Source organism: Xiphophorus hellerii, chromosome 5, assembly GCF_003331165.1.
Source record: "Xiphophorus hellerii strain 12219 chromosome 5, Xiphophorus_hellerii-4.1, whole genome shotgun sequence".
In the NCBI taxonomy this organism is placed as follows: Eukaryota; Metazoa; Chordata; class Actinopteri; order Cyprinodontiformes; family Poeciliidae; genus Xiphophorus; species Xiphophorus hellerii.
Window position 1 is genome coordinate 16,586,973 of NC_045676.1, and position 15,898 is coordinate 16,602,870.

The 15,898-nt window shown below is 39.2% G+C and overlaps 2 protein-coding genes across 4 annotated transcripts in view; one reads left to right on the top strand and one right to left on the bottom strand.

Annotated features, from left to right (window-relative positions):
• Nucleotides 1-5,284, bottom strand: ints12 (integrator complex subunit 12). Of its 3 annotated transcripts, XM_032564036.1 has the most exons (8): nt 5,157-5,265; nt 4,191-4,354; nt 3,444-3,601; nt 3,178-3,330; nt 1,916-2,100; nt 1,622-1,781; nt 1,386-1,529; nt 1-784 (listed from the first exon to the last, which is right to left on the bottom strand). In XM_032564036.1, exons 3-8 carry the CDS (start codon nt 3,597-3,599, stop codon nt 242-244), a joined length of 1,341 nt encoding a protein of 446 aa, XP_032419927.1. In that variant the 5' UTR covers nt 3,600-3,601; nt 4,191-4,354; nt 5,157-5,265; the 3' UTR covers nt 1-241. The 3 variants fall into 3 exon arrangements, with proteins under 3 accessions (XP_032419927.1, XP_032419928.1, XP_032419925.1); XM_032564037.1 differs by lacking the exon at nt 4,191-4,354 and having other exon boundaries at nt 1,916-2,097; nt 5,157-5,284; XM_032564034.1 differs by lacking the exon at nt 4,191-4,354 and having other exon boundaries at nt 5,157-5,284.
• A 346-nt stretch (nt 5,285-5,630) lies between these two features.
• Nucleotides 5,631-15,898, top strand: part of gstcd (glutathione S-transferase, C-terminal domain containing) — a 48,846-nt gene continuing 38,578 nt past the window's right edge. Inside the window, exons 1-4 of the mRNA XM_032563988.1 lie at nt 5,631-5,739; nt 5,847-6,292; nt 7,446-7,871; nt 10,469-10,735. Coding sequence (XP_032419879.1) covers nt 5,670-5,739; nt 5,847-6,292; nt 7,446-7,871; nt 10,469-10,735 — 1,209 coding nt within the window. The 5' untranslated portion in view covers nt 5,631-5,669. The remainder of the gene's footprint in view (nt 5,740-5,846; nt 6,293-7,445; nt 7,872-10,468; nt 10,736-15,898) is intronic.

Below are 15,898 nucleotides of genomic sequence, written 5' to 3' on the forward strand. Positions count from 1 at the left end.
TTTGTGTGAAGAGATTATTTATTTACCGGGTTGTTAAAAAGTGACACTTTGCTCACTGGTCGCTTTTTGTTAGGACAGAAGAGGCACACAGAATCCAGCAGCATTAACACACAGTGAAGTTCAAGTATGTGACTGGATGATGGCGACTCCTTGTGCAAACACGATGCTCTAATCTACATCTTTACGTTCTACTTCCTCACATCATCCTCTGTTCTCAAGGTTCATGTCTCTCAACCTTGACTTATTTCTTCAGTTTCTTCTGAGCCGTTTTTTTCTTCAAGATCTGCAGCCGTTTCATGGCATGAAGCTGGGACTCCTGAGAAGTCGGTGTGCCCTTTGAGCCGTTCCCATTGTTTCCATTACCTCCATTATTCCCTCCGTTCCCCCCAGCCGCAGCCTGTGAGCTGCTTGGTGAACCTGCTCCAGATGAAGAAGAGCCTTTCCCTTGACTCTCACCGCTAGATGAGCGGCTAAGTGTCTGCTTACCTAGATTTAGAGGTGGGGGAGGTTTCAGAGTTGCCTGGCTGGAGCCATTTCCATTGCTGCTCCCAGTAACCTTTGCACCAAGTCCCGATTTGGCTCCTGCTAGTCCTGACAAACCCACTGGTTTCTGACCGGAGGGAGCTGTCAAAGTCTTGCTGCTCCCGCTCGGGCCGGAGGAGGAAAGTTTGGAAGTGGCAGGAGCAGACGGGTTTGTTTTGGCACCAAACGCAGCCCAGCCAGTGAGACCACTGCCTGGGGAGGAGGAGTTGGTACTGGTGGGGTTGGCTGATGTGGCCGGAGGCTGCAGGAAATGATAGAAAACAAAGAGTCTAACTGTTAGGGAGCAATATCTGATAGGATTTTATTTGCATCCCATCCCATAATGCATTGCTGTTTTGGAAATAATTACCAAATAAATGATGTAAAGGATGTAGTCTAACCACTAACACTAATACTGCAACCACAACTACTAATAATTACTTAAATTTAAAAAAATATTCTGGTAAAATTTATTTATTTATTCAATTTATGCATTCTTTTTATTAATTATTTAAATTAATTTTATTATTGTTATCACTAAATAGAGAGAACATAAATTAATACTATTAATAACATTATATTGTGTAATATAAAAGAAAAAATGCAAAGATAATATTATAAATATTTAACAACAGTGATAATAATAATTACTTAAACCATTAGAAGATTTATCTGTTCAAAGGATGACTTTGAACAGATTAGACAAACCATCTGTTTGTCTAATCCATCTTATATTAGACAAATAAAATCTGGTGGTGGACCATGAGAAAACAGTAATTATCATTTATCAGGATAATGATCTAAATGATAAAGCAAAATCAACACAGGAAGGGTTTGACACAAGCTTCTAAGACCCCACATACCTTCACTTCTGTTCTTTTGAAAGCTTGGAAGGTGTTGGTCGTATCGGTTTTTAGTTTGAGGTCAGTCTTCTTCACCACAGTGTCCTTTACAACAGGTGTGGATGATGCGGACGCAGGGGAAGGTTTCTGTGGAGGTTTCTGGGCCTAAACAATAAATATGTTAATTTGGCACCGGTGCCGCAGATGCTGATAACATAACAATGGAGTGAAACACTGGAGCAGCTTATTTTCTTTACCATGCGTTTCATTTGCCTGGTGCAGCGAGCGCAGTACCACACGAGCCGGGGGTCGTTAACTTCTTTATCCGTCACTTGAGGTCTATGACACTCTTGGTGATAGAGATTATGACACTCCTGGCACTCCACTAACTGATTTCCCATGGTTACAGTCATTTGTCTGATTGACATTAAAAACACAAGTTAAAATGTGATGACGAGGCAGTAATATCCTGATATCTGTCCTCAAAATATCCTGACATCAAATTAAGAATTATTATATCCGCCATAAAAAACAAGAGGATTAAAATGTACCTGCAAACCACACAAGCCAGACCCATCTCCATGGCAAAGTCGTCAGCATTAGTCTCATCATAGTCACTTATGTTTGGCAGCAGGTCTTTGCTCGTCTGAACAGTGATGGGAGAAGAACGATTCTCCTGTTTCTCCAGGCGAGGCTTTTTCGGGGGATCCACTTCACTGAGGTCAACCCTGACCTGCTTTACAGAAAATAACACAAAGATTTTAATTTCACAATCAAATCTGACTTTTGTGCTTGTCAAGCAACTTAAACAAGCGCTATTCAACAAAACTTCAAAATGTCATTATACCATAGCACTTCAAAAAGGAAACATTTATTTATTAATGACGATTAAACTGCTAAAAAGTAAAGGTAATCCCAAAGTCACCAACTTTCATTCAGAACTGGACACATCCAGACTCTGAAGTCTTTAGATAACATGGAAGGCTGTCTTTGTTCTCTCCTTAATAAATAAGTTGGTGAAAAAAAAAATATTTTCCTTATTTCATAACTTTATACTTTTTGCCAGGACAACTTGAATCTACAATAAATAATAATAATAATAGAAGCAACACTTGGTTGACATCAACATCTTAAATTGGGCTTCAGGAAGGCTTAGAAGCTCCCTTTCAGACTGAAGGTGCTTTTCCAATCCGGTGTTTCAAAGATTTAAATAGGGATCCCCCAACAATTAATTGTAAGCTCTGTTTTACTTTTCTTTTTTATTAAGAACAAGTGTAAGACTATATCTACAACCAAAGCGCAGATGACACCAAGCTTTACTCAATACTCTGACGTAGCTTGTTGGCAAACATCAAACTGCTTTTCAGTTGCTGAAGGCAAAACTGTGGCTTAAAGTGCTACATGTGGCATAAGTATCCTCCTTATTAAATACATAAACAGATACTAAAGTAAAGTTATTGTTCAGTTATTTGACATTTATTCTTAAAAATTATTTTGTGATGGTAATAGATTGATATTCCAAAAGGGACTTATTCTTTTTCTTTCTGTTTATTCAGTTCTTTGTTCCACATCTATAGTCTGAGAGAACCATATGAAAACTGTTTGCACCACACAGTTCCCCAAGTTTCGGACAAACTCTGAGAAAGAAGGACTAACTATACCAAACCTCCCAGCATTCATAGCACCACTGGAGAATCCGCTTACATCACAACCCTGATGGCATTGCTGTAGTAAGGAGCTTCTGAATGCTGGTCAAGTGAAAGGCTTTGAAGCTTTGAACCTTAGATCGCTGTGAAAAAAATCCCCTTCGTACCTTTTCTGATGGCCTTTTCTCCACATCTTTCTTGCTCTTCTCAGAGCTGGATTTGCTGCTTCCACTGCTGCTGTTAGAAGACGAACCTGATGACTTGGAATCTTGTTTACTCAAGCTCAGCTTGGACACGGACACCTTTGACACCTCCACCTCCTGGGGATTAAACACAGAAAACACTAGAGCTTAGCTGTGAACACAATGCATTCTTATGAAACCCAAAGAGAACATAAGAATGTAAATATAGACTTTCTAGTCATATTTCTTACTTTCTGCAAGGACCGGTAGGACGAGTCACTTCCTCTTGCTAGGGACTCGTCGAGCAGAGCTTTGAGTTTCTCGGCTGAATCTTTGCTCTTCGAGTGCAGATAACTCAGTCCCTTTAGAAAGAGTGGATCCAACTCCAAGCTGACAGGTCCAGACATGGCTGCAAAGCGGGAAACATTGTCAGCTTTCAGTTTGAAAACGTTCACAGCGCTGTGCAGCAGGGCGGTTCCCACTGTCAAGCACCTCAACATCTTCTACCAGAGCACAGAGATGGCGATTAGAATGATGAGGCTGCAGATAAATTATGGTTAATAGGCACGACAGCATTTTCTATCTCGGGATGCAAAAAGTGTTTAATGATTAGCTAATTTCTAAATGAACGCTTCTAATGAACGCTAATATATATTATTGAAACTCAGGTAATGTGGAAATCATCCCACATTAGAGGCCTGAAAAGCATTTCAGACAACAGTTTTCATGGCAATTCAGTTATTAGTCTACTTAAGATCATCTACATGAAATACATGGACTTTAATTTATTTAAAATAATGTTACATGGCAAGAAATCAAAACATTAACAAATAAAAATTGAACGTGTGGCATGCATTTCTATTCACTCTCTTTAGCTCAGACACACCTAAATAAAATGCAGTGCAACCAATTATTCCAGTTATCATTCTCAATTATTCCAGGAGGCGCCCAAGTTCAGTCCTTGAGAGCAACCATCATGCAACCTTTCTCCAACATACCTGAATCAAATGTCTGAATTCCCTCAGCATCTCATCCAGCACTGCAGAGGCCTGGTAATGAGCATTCATTTGATTCACATGTATTGGAGCAGGGATACACTGGATAGTAGTTCTCAAGGACTGGGCTTGGGCACTCCATTATTGTGTCCTCAAATATGGCCTCTCTGGTAGGAAAAAGTAAAGAAAGTGACTGCAACAAGCAAGAGGAGACTAAAATTGAGACTGTATGGACCATACACCATCCTGATCACATCCTCCTTGCAATAAAACAAAGTGGTGGCAGAATCATGCTGTGGAAGTGCTTTGTTCAACAGGGTCAGTGAAACTGTTCAGAGCTGATGGGAAGATAGATAGAGCTAAATACATGGCAATCCTGAAAGAAAAACTATTAGTTTGTAAGACTTTCAACTTGGAGGAAATACCACCTTAAAATGGCATGAAGAATACTTTGCACAGTTATCACGTTTCTCAAAGGAACTTAAACTGACATTTCTTTACCACTTTTCACTTGATACATATATATATATATATATATATATATATATATATATATATATATATATATATATAATATTCGTGAAAGAGAGCCTTTTCTCGTCAGGAGTACTTGGCCACGAGTTTTCTGCAGGTAACTGAGCATATTTTGCAATTTCAATTAGAAAAACTTCCTATTTATAAAAAGATTGAAGAACAAATGAGAGGAAACAGGTTGTGCGCACTTCCTCAGACACACATTAAACACCACGTTATATTACTGTAATATAGCAGTACCAATGCCTCATGTTTTATGCTAAGGATTTTAACTGCCGAAACCCAGACAGATCTTTGTTTCCACCAATTTTGATGGCTGTGTAACACTGAAAGGCGCTATGGTAGCAGTGCGGAGCTAAAGTTACCTTGACAATAAAAACGACATTCATAAAAGCCGTTGTGAGCTCAGTAAAGTTATCTTTTAAACAGCCTTACCTGAGACTGTTGTGGTTCTCTTTAACGATATCAGAAGATTTTCGGTTTCCTAACAACGGAAGATTGAGCAACACGTCCTATAGAAGCCGTTTTTGTGCAACCGCCTAAGAAGTCCGGAATAGACATAAACGGAACGATATGAAAAAAAAAGTGGTATATTTTTAAAGCTGGCGCATATCAGAAACCGCCGCTGCAGAAATGTTCTTACTTTATTACTTAAACTGTGTCAGTGCATCTCAATAAAGAGAGTAATCAAAAAGTTGCATTTTGCCTGTAACTCAATTCAGAAAGTAAAAGTGATAGTGCACACATACCTGTTTTATATTTAGGTCGTTCACTTATGACTAGAAGTTAGATGATGAAAATCCGAAATTCAAATTTTCAGGAAAAATGAACCTTCTTTTGAAAAAGAATCTTCTGCTAGAAAATACTCCATAGATTTTCTATGGGAAGTGTAGGTAAAGAGAGTTTATTGTTGTTGCCACTATTCACAGCAGAGGGCACTGTGGCGTTATGTTAGCTTTATGCAGAGGAAGAAGAAGCTCTGTTGTGAACGTTCAGGAACCATGTGTAACTAGTGTTTGTAAGTATTTTTTGATATATCGTGTTGAAGTTGGCATTTTGGCGCGTAGATATGTAAATAGGTTGTGATTTGTAAGCAAAACAAATATCTTTCGTTCTACTTCACAGCATTGACTCCATTTAAAATGAAACACTCTGAAGCAGAGCAACTGCATCCCTGCCTCTATTTAGAAGTCTGTTCCCATAACGAGGAGCCGCGTCTGCCCCTGCACACCTCCATCGTCCTATTCCTCCTGTCTTACTGCGAGTCCAAGTCTTTCAAAGTCTTCCTGGTTCGCAGAGACAGCAACAACAAAAGCTTTCCCGAATCCCAGAGGTTTCACCTCCCAGAGTCTCTGAGTGTGTGCGACTTTCTCTCCCCGGAGGGTCTCCCGCGGCTGGTGAGGGGTTGCCGTCTCCCGGCTGCCGTGGATGAGAGCGGGCGGCTCTGTCGGGCTGGGCTGGCGGTGGTCCTCAGGCACATCATCATCAGAACCATCGAGGCTGACCCCTCCAGGAAGGATGTGCAGGAGCTGCTGGGGTTTAAGAAAACGTGTCTGAAAGCTTGTGCAGAGGTTAGTTGGAAATGTATCACAATTTCACCCGGATAAAGTGCTTGACACGAATCACATCTATGACAGTGACTGTGGTTTTATTCAAAATGGAACTAAAAGGATTGTGCAAGTGAAACATTGAGAGCTGTTCTTGTGTCATAGACTATTTGAACTTCCCCTGTCCAGCACACCTGAACCAAATGAATGGTTGATTAACTGCTGACTGGCTGTTTCTGAATGCTGTTCTTGAGCCATCACACACCATCATCTCTTAGTGCTGGTGGTGTTATAGTGTGGGGAGATGTATTTAGTCAATAGAGAACTGTCCTACACTATTGTGAATTGTACAGGACCCATACTACCTGAAAAACATCATCTATCCAGTTATTTTAGCGCTGCATGAACAAAACAGGCCTAATTCCATCTTGATGGACAACAACATTGAGGTCACATCATTGGGGAATCACTGACTGAAGTACCTTGAATGAAGTAACCTGAACTTTCTCCAGACCTGAATTTCAGGTCTGGAGAAAGTTCAGACCTGAAATTCTGAACTTTCAGGTCTGAACTTGAAAGTTCAGACCTGAAATAAATAAGGGGAATAAAACAATATAGTTGTAACAGTGTAAACACATTGCAATATACATGAAAGCAAAAAAAAAGGTGACAAATTAAAATGTAGGGTAAGTTAATGAGTAAGAACTAAAAAAAAAAAAAGTTGAATCACAGTTTGGTACCTCAGAATCTCAATGACCTGAGGGGCGCCCTTCAAGAAGAGTGGGATGCCTTTCCTCAGCATACAATAAGTTGACTTGTGAACAGTTCGAGGCGTTGTCAAGCTGTAATTGATGCTCAAGGGCACGTGACAAGTTATAGAGATGTTTTTATTTTTTGCTCTAGCATAACCAGCACTGCTGCTGGCTTTTGCTCCGTTTAAGATGCTTCTACCTAAAAGCCCTACTTTCATGATGAATCACATTAGCGTTAACGTTTTAGATCTTCCTTAAATTTCACCTGAAAGCAAAATGTCTTTAAGTTCTTGTGAGAAGTTCATATTTTAAAACAAATCTTAAGCTTAGACAGCTCTTATTAATTCTCAGGGTTTTTTTTATTTTTATTTTAAGGAGAGTTCTGTATTATCTTATCATCTGATCTCCTCGTTCCTTGCTATCAGGTGAGCAAATGGACCAGACTGTGTGAACTGGGCATCCCCTCTGCAGTCGAGGAACACCTCCAGAAACCCACAGAACAGGCCCAGCTGCTGCCTCCTGCTATTGTTACCCTCGAGCGACGACTTGCCGAGCCCGTCAAAGTACACAACGATGACAAAATCCGGAGACAGAAACTTCAAGAGCAGAGACAAAGGCAAAAGAACGGCACGTCTGAAGGCGAGGGAAAACCCGAACTTGAAGGACTCGAGCTCAGGGCGGCTCTGGCCAAACTGGCAGTGGATTCAGTTCCAGCAGGAACCACTAGAGAGAACTCTGAGATCAGGAAAGTGAAGACGACAGATCTACCTGAACTGGAGCATGTGTTTGCTGAGGGACTTTACTTCACTCTGACTGATGTAGTGCTGCTGCCCTGCATTCATCACTATCTGGTAAGGCCTTCTGGCTTGATTGTATAAAGAAGGATTTATTACCACTTTGAGCAATGATTTGTTCTTAATAATTGCCTTATTTTTGGTGTTTATCTTAGATAATTGCACTTTTTATTTCAATGAACACATGCCAGAAGTTAATTTCATGCTATTTTTACTGCAATTAGCTGAGTACTTTTGATATAATGACACACTTTGTTTAATAGCAGTTTGTATTTGTACAACACCTGTTATGTGGGCAAATAATCCACACTCATAGGAGTTTAAGTGCTTTACAATCTGTTTCTCATTCGCCCATTCTCACACACACTATTGTCTGCGACATTGTGCCACAAGACATTAATTGCTACCATCCAAAACTCGTGTCATCATGCACATTTTTCCATCTGTGCCAAACAACTCCAGTTGCATATATATTCACCGTGTCTCTGACATCTTTATGATGATGACTTGTGAAATAATGTCCGACGTCTGGTTTCCGACACTCCGGTCATGGTGAGCAGCCTCCTTTCAGACGCATCCAGGCAGAAAGTCAAATCAAGGAGACTCACTGAATCAGACCTGGCACATTTTGGCTCTCACAGGTGGTCCTGGGCCACCTGGCAGAAACTGATAACACTATATGGGAGGGATTCTATTGAAATGCAGCAGGCTGACATGCATTTCATCTGAGAGCACGTTTCTCTCTCTGACAGATCATCATGGCAGGGTCTTATGCTGGCCTGAAAACTTCAAACTCAATCAGAACTTCAAGAGCTGAAGCTCATAAATGCTGAATATTCATTACTCAGAATAATCTCTTTTTACAATTTGCATTTAAAGTAACAGAAACTAATGTTTATTTATTTTTTTTTACCATAGACCAGAGTGGCATGCACAGAATTTTGACCAGGTTTACTCAGGGAATGTTTATGTAGTGGAGCTGCACAATATATCAAATCATAGTATTATTGTGTGCAATATTGCAATCATGAAGGGTAACTTGGATGCAATATTAGATAGAATATTGTATTTTCTGTGCCATGCATGGACATTTTTTATGCCTATATTTTTGGCCGGTCAGGGTTTCACTGCACTTGATGCGCACACTTGACTGATAGATTTAGTAACTAAGATCACAAAGCATGCTGGTCAAATTATGATGAAAAAAAATGAAGGAAAAAAAAAACATTTGGAATTTTTAAAAAAATAATCAGCAATTAACAATTACTGCTCATTATCAACATTGCAATAATCAGTAACAGTTTGACAATTAAATATTTTTCAGAGATTGTGTGAAATGAGAATGCTTTGATTAAAATCTCAAGTTATTTGATAAGCTCTGATTTTCATTATGTTAGATTGTGAAGTGCAAAATCTAACATGTGAAACTTTCCACACTTTGTCAAACACAAACTTCAAGATATTTTATTGGGTTTTTAAATAAAATGGCAACACATGGCCACATACAGTAACTGAGAAGTGGAAGGAAAAGGGTGTGTGTTTTTGGGGAAAAAAGATCTAAATAAAAGTTTTAAAAGTGTTGCTTGCATTTACCTTCTGCCCTCCTAAAATAAAAACATTTTAGAATTACATTGACCTCCTATCACAGCTGCATGTTTTTTGGGTGTGTCTCATCCATCCATGCTCATCTAGAGACAAAATCTTTCCCATTCTTTGCAAAACAGCTCAGCCTCAGTCAGTCACTAGCATAAATGTGTCCAAGTCATACCTCTGCATTCTGCACCATTCTAACACAGGAATTTACTTTCATCTTAACTTTTCTTTGAACTCTGGCTGAATATTTAGAACAGTGAATCTAATCGAAGTTGAACCTCCACCCCCGGGATATGACTGGCTTTCTTGTCTCTGATGGGGGGGAAAAACCCCCACTTTCCCACAGTATGAAGATGCCACCACTTTGTTTCACAGTGAAAATTTACAGTTTGCTTGATGTTAAGTATTTATGATGCGTAATGTTTCAGATGTAGGTTTTAAAAAAAAATCAGTCTAGGTTTCTGCTAAACCTCTGATTAATAATTTTGACATACAGAAATGAGTTTAAATTAATTTATTTGTTCAACTATTAAGACATTTTGACACAACTTTGAAACAGGATGGGTAAATTATTCATCTTGGACGTTGTGCTGTCAAGCAGAAACCCGAGTCCAAACCTTTGTTTCACATGTCAGCTGTCTCCAACTATCTGTCCACTGTGGGAACGAGCTGAAGTCCTCACATCGAGGCTTTTAGCAGTCAGCTGCGCTCCACTGGTTTCCAGTTTCACACTCAGCGTAGCATGTCTCCTTTTAACGACTCTGACCACGGCTCCCAGCGGCTCCTTCTCACTCGTCCCCCGTTCTGCGTGTCGTCTTTCTGTCACACGCAGTCAAATGCAGTTTCTGTTATAACGTCTCTCTCAGTTTGTGTCTCCATCCTGGCCCCCCCAGCTGCCAACTCTGTTTTCATGCTTCTGCTGCCGGCCCCTCGAGTGTGTTTGTCTGTACAGAAACGTGATGAGTGAGTTTTTTGTGGAACTTCACCTCTCGCTTCGATAGACATGACACACCAGTCAATTCACTAAATCAATATCTCCCCTCTTTTTTCCTCTTTAATAGTGCTCACTCCAAGCCCACACACCGAGCACCCTGCATCATCTCCCCCATCTCCTGCGCTGGTACGGTCGCGTTCAGGAAGTACCCGGAGTCCTTCGAGCAGCCGAGGATTGTGGGTTCACTCTGTCCAAAGTCCAGGTTCCAACACCCTGCCTCTTTGGGCCACCACAACAGGAGAACCTTGATGACCTGCTGCCTACAGAGGGTCAGGAGGTGACCCCAAACCTTCATTTCGTCGGCGGTCCGAGGCCCACAATGACTAAACTCAAAGTAAATAATTACCTTTCCTTTGCTTCTGTGATTCCCAAATGCTTTGCTTTTGTGCATGACAGGAAATTTAAGAGACTGCCCTCCCATTTTCCCCTCAGCAAACAGACGTGTGATTTGTTGGGTGGTGATTTAATAGCCTCAGAAGATTCATGGCTGCTTATTCTGTTAGTTGTTGCACCTTAAGGAGTACTAATATTTAAGCCTCTGGTAGACATAGATTGCTGACTTTGTGTCCTTCTACTCCTTCTGTTTTAAAAAAATGTGAAGGAGTAACAAAATTAACATTTAATCTGCTAGTTACAGTTTTTGTCACCCCTGATAAGGATGTGTTAAAAGAAATTAAAGTTTTTCTGCAGCAGCATAATCTCTGGGGGAAAATATCCAACCATTATTTTTTAATATATATTTTTTATTTTGTAGTTAAATGTTTTCTTATAACGTACGCATTTCGAATAAATGTAAGTAAACATTTTTTGATTTATACTTAATTTTTTAAAGTGGATCAGAGGCTTCAGGACCATCTAATCAGAAATTAATGACTTTCTGTTTTTCTGGGGTATAAAAATGACACAGAGGTCAATTTCTTTTAGCCTGTGGTCACTAGGGTGGAAGAAAACGTCTGTTTTTCTTGCCACCAGACACAGTGGACAGGATGGGGAAGCAGGTAAGAAATCTCTAAACATTCTCAGAGAATTGTAGCAAAGACGTCTTGGGATCACAAAGTTTCACAGCTACTAGTAGATGCTGCCTCACAACCCATTATTAGGGAAGCATGCCTGGAAAGGGAAGATTGAGCTTTTCAGCAACAAACTCCCCAGGTGGTGGTGGCATGAAAACATAATAAATTTGTGGAGAAGCCACCTCATACCCAGTGTTAAGTATGATGGAGGACACATGATTTCTCTGGGCTTGTTTACCCCGCGATGGCTTGACAGGCATTGATCTTATTAATTCTGAAAATAGGACGTTGTGAGTAATAACCTGAAGGATTTTACTAAGTGAACTGAAAATGGGTCTTCACTTGGTGTTCAACTGGAATCTGGTGCAAATCAACAGAGAGATGGTTCAAAAGACACTCATTCAATGGTGCCATTTCAGTGTCCAGTGTGGTGAGCTAAGAGAAGACAGCAAAGAGCATTGGTCAAAGGTCGCTCTCTGTTTATGCTCCGACCTTGTGAAATAGTAGTAGTAGATTATGCTGCACAGCCCACCTTTTCCCACCATCTCAACCAATAAAAAGCACTTAAACATTTTAATCTTTACCAGGAGTGAAAATAAGTGAAGTTTTTACAAAACAAGTTTTGATGAAAATGGAAGGTTATAAAATCGGTTAAAATATGTGTGTATTGTTTGAATGAGTGCTTTTTTAAAATGGATGTTTCAGTACTCAGTGGATCATGCCAGTTGAAGTAATGCTGATTGTAAGAAAATGAAGAAATTGTGCTACCCAGTTTTTTGTAAATAAGTATATGTCAATAACATTTATCTGATTGTTGATCTAGAAAAAGGTGCATCACAGAACATGCTCTTGGTTGTTGCTTATTGACAAAAACTGGTTGGAATTCCTAGTTTTGATGTGTTTGGGAGTGAGAAAAAATATATTTATTAATTGGTGCATTTCTAGATAATTGTCTTTTTTATAAAACAAATGATGTAGTCAGGCCTGTCACGATAACAAATTTTGCTGAGCGAAATCTCAGAAATTATTGCGATAAACGATAATATTGTTTGAAGACCATTTTAAATTGATGTAATGCTAATGACATAATAATGTAAGCACATTGTGCCAAAATAAATACACTTTATTTTCAAAAGAACACTTAACACAGGACCTGGTAAACAAAATAAACAAAGCAACCAAAAACAAAAATAAAATGGACTCTCAGACTCCGTTAATAAAAAATGCACTTGAATAAAAACTAGACACAACATAAAACCAAAGTGGAATTAAAAACTACATTCAACCTAACGAGTACAGATTATGAAGTTTGTATACTATATTGCCCTTCAATAATCATTAGATTTAGATAGAGAAGATGGGCACATCTGACTACATGATGCAATAGTTCACTCCTGCCGTAAGAAAATGAGAAAGGGAGGGATTTTTCTCAAGAAAATTAGAAAAATGAGAAAGGGAGGGATAAATGGAAAGGGCAACCGGAGGTCAGCCTTTTTTCATCCAATGTCATCAATAGAAAGAGAAACAGGCAAGAAGAAACGATAAAGCCGATAAATTAAAATGAGGTCGATAATTTTCATTTATCATACGATTAATTGATTTGTTGTTTATTGCGACAGGCTTGAATGTAGTATTCAGAAACCAAAATAAAATTTCTATTTGTACAGCCAGCCTATTTCTAGTGCTGTGAACTTCCCTCAAGGAGTGTTGATGACACACTTGGATTCAGATGCTTCTCTAGATTTCTTTGCTCTGTATCACCCAAGTTGTCACCCTTTGCATATTTGAACAAGCTTTTGCAGGAGAAGATAAGCAGAGGCAGCTTCCCAGATGTAGATATTCCCCTCAACTCCACTAACTCCTTCTCAGTGAACTGTTAGTCTGTCTTTCTTCCTGTCCTCTCCCTGCTTAGATATTTCTGTGATTTCCTGCTGGCTCGAGCTTTATAAGAGTGTGATTATGAGTGGCAGGAACGGTGAGGGCAGTAAGAGGGTAGGTGGTGGTGGGGCGAGTGTTTTTGTAGTTTGGATGAGACGGAGTGAGCTGGGTGGTCAGGATGGGATGTGTCTCATATTTGCCACGTCGGTAGATGAAATTTCAGTCAGGCAGAGATGTGCACAAATGACAGTTTTCATGCCGTGTTGAAATCAGACATTAAAACTAAGAGGAATGCCTACACGTACCGACACAATAGCCACCATTCTTTCTCTGCTTAGAGGGATTAGAAAGATGGCTACATGTCGCCACTATTTTGTCTGGAGTGCAGCTGTTGTGCTTTCTTGGCCGTTGTGTGTGTGTGCATTGTGTGGCTGTGTGTGGGAAAGAGCAGTTTGACAATCGATCGTTCTGTTGCTGCTGACCAGAGGCAGCCATTCCTGTCTCTCTCTCTCTCTCTGTTATCTACATGATAAAGGGCTCATAAACTCTGTCACTTTCTCATTTTTTCACATGAGTTAACACCAACTGATGCCCGTCAGTCAAACTGTCAGTGCAATGAGGTGTAAACTTTTAACTGAATGCAGACCCAGCATTAAGATGATTCTCTTTCCATTAAGGTTCAACTCAGCCTTTAAATCCGAGCGCAGGAATGACCCAGAAAGTAATTTCTAGCAAAAAGAAAGGAAGTCAGCTGCTTAAAAAACAAAAACAGAAAAATATGTGATTTTCTGTTGAAGTAATTGGTCTCATAGGGAAGCTGTTGGAAAAACAGGGATTACAGACACAGGCAGTGTGTTCCAGTGGAAATGTTAATCTTCAAGCTATGATTCTTTCAGCTAAAAGGTTTTTTTTATTTTGCCTTACGGAGTGATTTGGCAGCAAAGTTTTCTTTTAAATAAATCCTGAAAGTATATTTGAGTGCAGCTGGCTACTCACGGAGCTTCTCTGCTTGACCATTGAAGATTATTTTGGAACACGACTCCAGCTTGTTCAGAGACTGAACTAAAATTTTAAACTGTAAATAATTCTAAGTTCCTAGGATAGTCCCAAATCTTTGAAGGGCTTTGTCTTGACTTGACCTTTCCTCAGGGCTTATTGAGCAGCTGGAGCCACCTATATTGGTATGAATGTCATATAGAGAGTCATATAGAGTATTCAGTCATACAGGAAGATGTGGATTTGGGTCATTTTGAGGATGACCCTTAATCAGCATTATGTTTTATCATATATATAGATGATCCATTAAAGAGTCATATCTATGTTTACTGTTATCATTGCAACCATTGACTATTTGTTGTTACTAGTAACAAAATAAATCTACAGAATTATAGTGAATTAAAGTTAAGAAAAACAAAAGTAACAATTCTAGCTGCATATTAAGAAAACTGAGAGCTAGAATAGACAAATGTAGACATTTTATGGCTAAATAACACTCATTCAAAACCAGACAAAGGTTACATGTTGTTTTATAAAGTGCAAAGACACCGCTTTTCCTCCCTTTATGAATTTTTCCAAAGGAAAAATGTACAAAAAGGACAATGTACAACGCCAACATAAACGTTACCATTAGATATGTTGTACCAGATTAGCTTTAAGCTAATAGACATTTACTCTCCCTTGGCAGTTTGAGATATAAAAAGAAAGCTTAGAAACAGATACAAATCGAAATGAGAATTTTGCTTGGACACCTTTCAGCTCTGATCACAACTTTTCTACAGTGTCTGACTGATATCAGGCCTTTTCTATGGCCACTCCAAAAATTGACCCAAGGTTTAATACAAAAAAATGTGATCTCATAGGCATAAATTCTTATGATCCTTTAAAATGGCTGTACACAGGTTCCTAATCTGACACTGATATCAGCTCTGGATACTTAAGAGTATTTATACCTACACAAAGGTAACAAAAGTAGTAATACTAGTATTTTCTTGCATCAGTGTGCTAATAATAATATTGACTATTAAATAATATGGTGTAATATAAATTGCTTTGGTTATACCTGCTCAAGAGAATCTTTCTAAAAACTGATGCCATACATTTTTATTCAGTATTGAGATACACCCCATAAAGGAGATAAATTGTGACAACGGAATGGAGCAGCACTGTAGCTGGAAGGGTAATGTAGAAAATTGTTGCCTGTAGAGTTAAACCAATATGCTGAGCCTGAGAGCATGTAAGCGCACAGGTGTCCTTTAAGCCCTCTTTGCTTTAATGACACCACCAGCACCGCAGGAGCTGCTGTTTTGTGCTAATGCTGTCTCTGATAATGCTCCAAAAGGTTCTCGTAATGTCAGGGGTTTTTGTTTTTATCAAATTTCTAAAAAGTACTTGTAGAAAACTTCGAGGTATGTTTGAGCTCATTTTCCAGCTCCATTTTCTCTTTTCCAGTCATAAAAGCTGTGAAAAGGGGTGCTCATTATCTTTACCTGATTCAGTGATTGCTGCTTCTGCAATATTTAGTGACTTCTTTTATGCATTTATATGAGAGGTCTTATTTACTCGGCATATGTTGCGGTTATGATTATTATTGGAGTTAAGGTCAAACA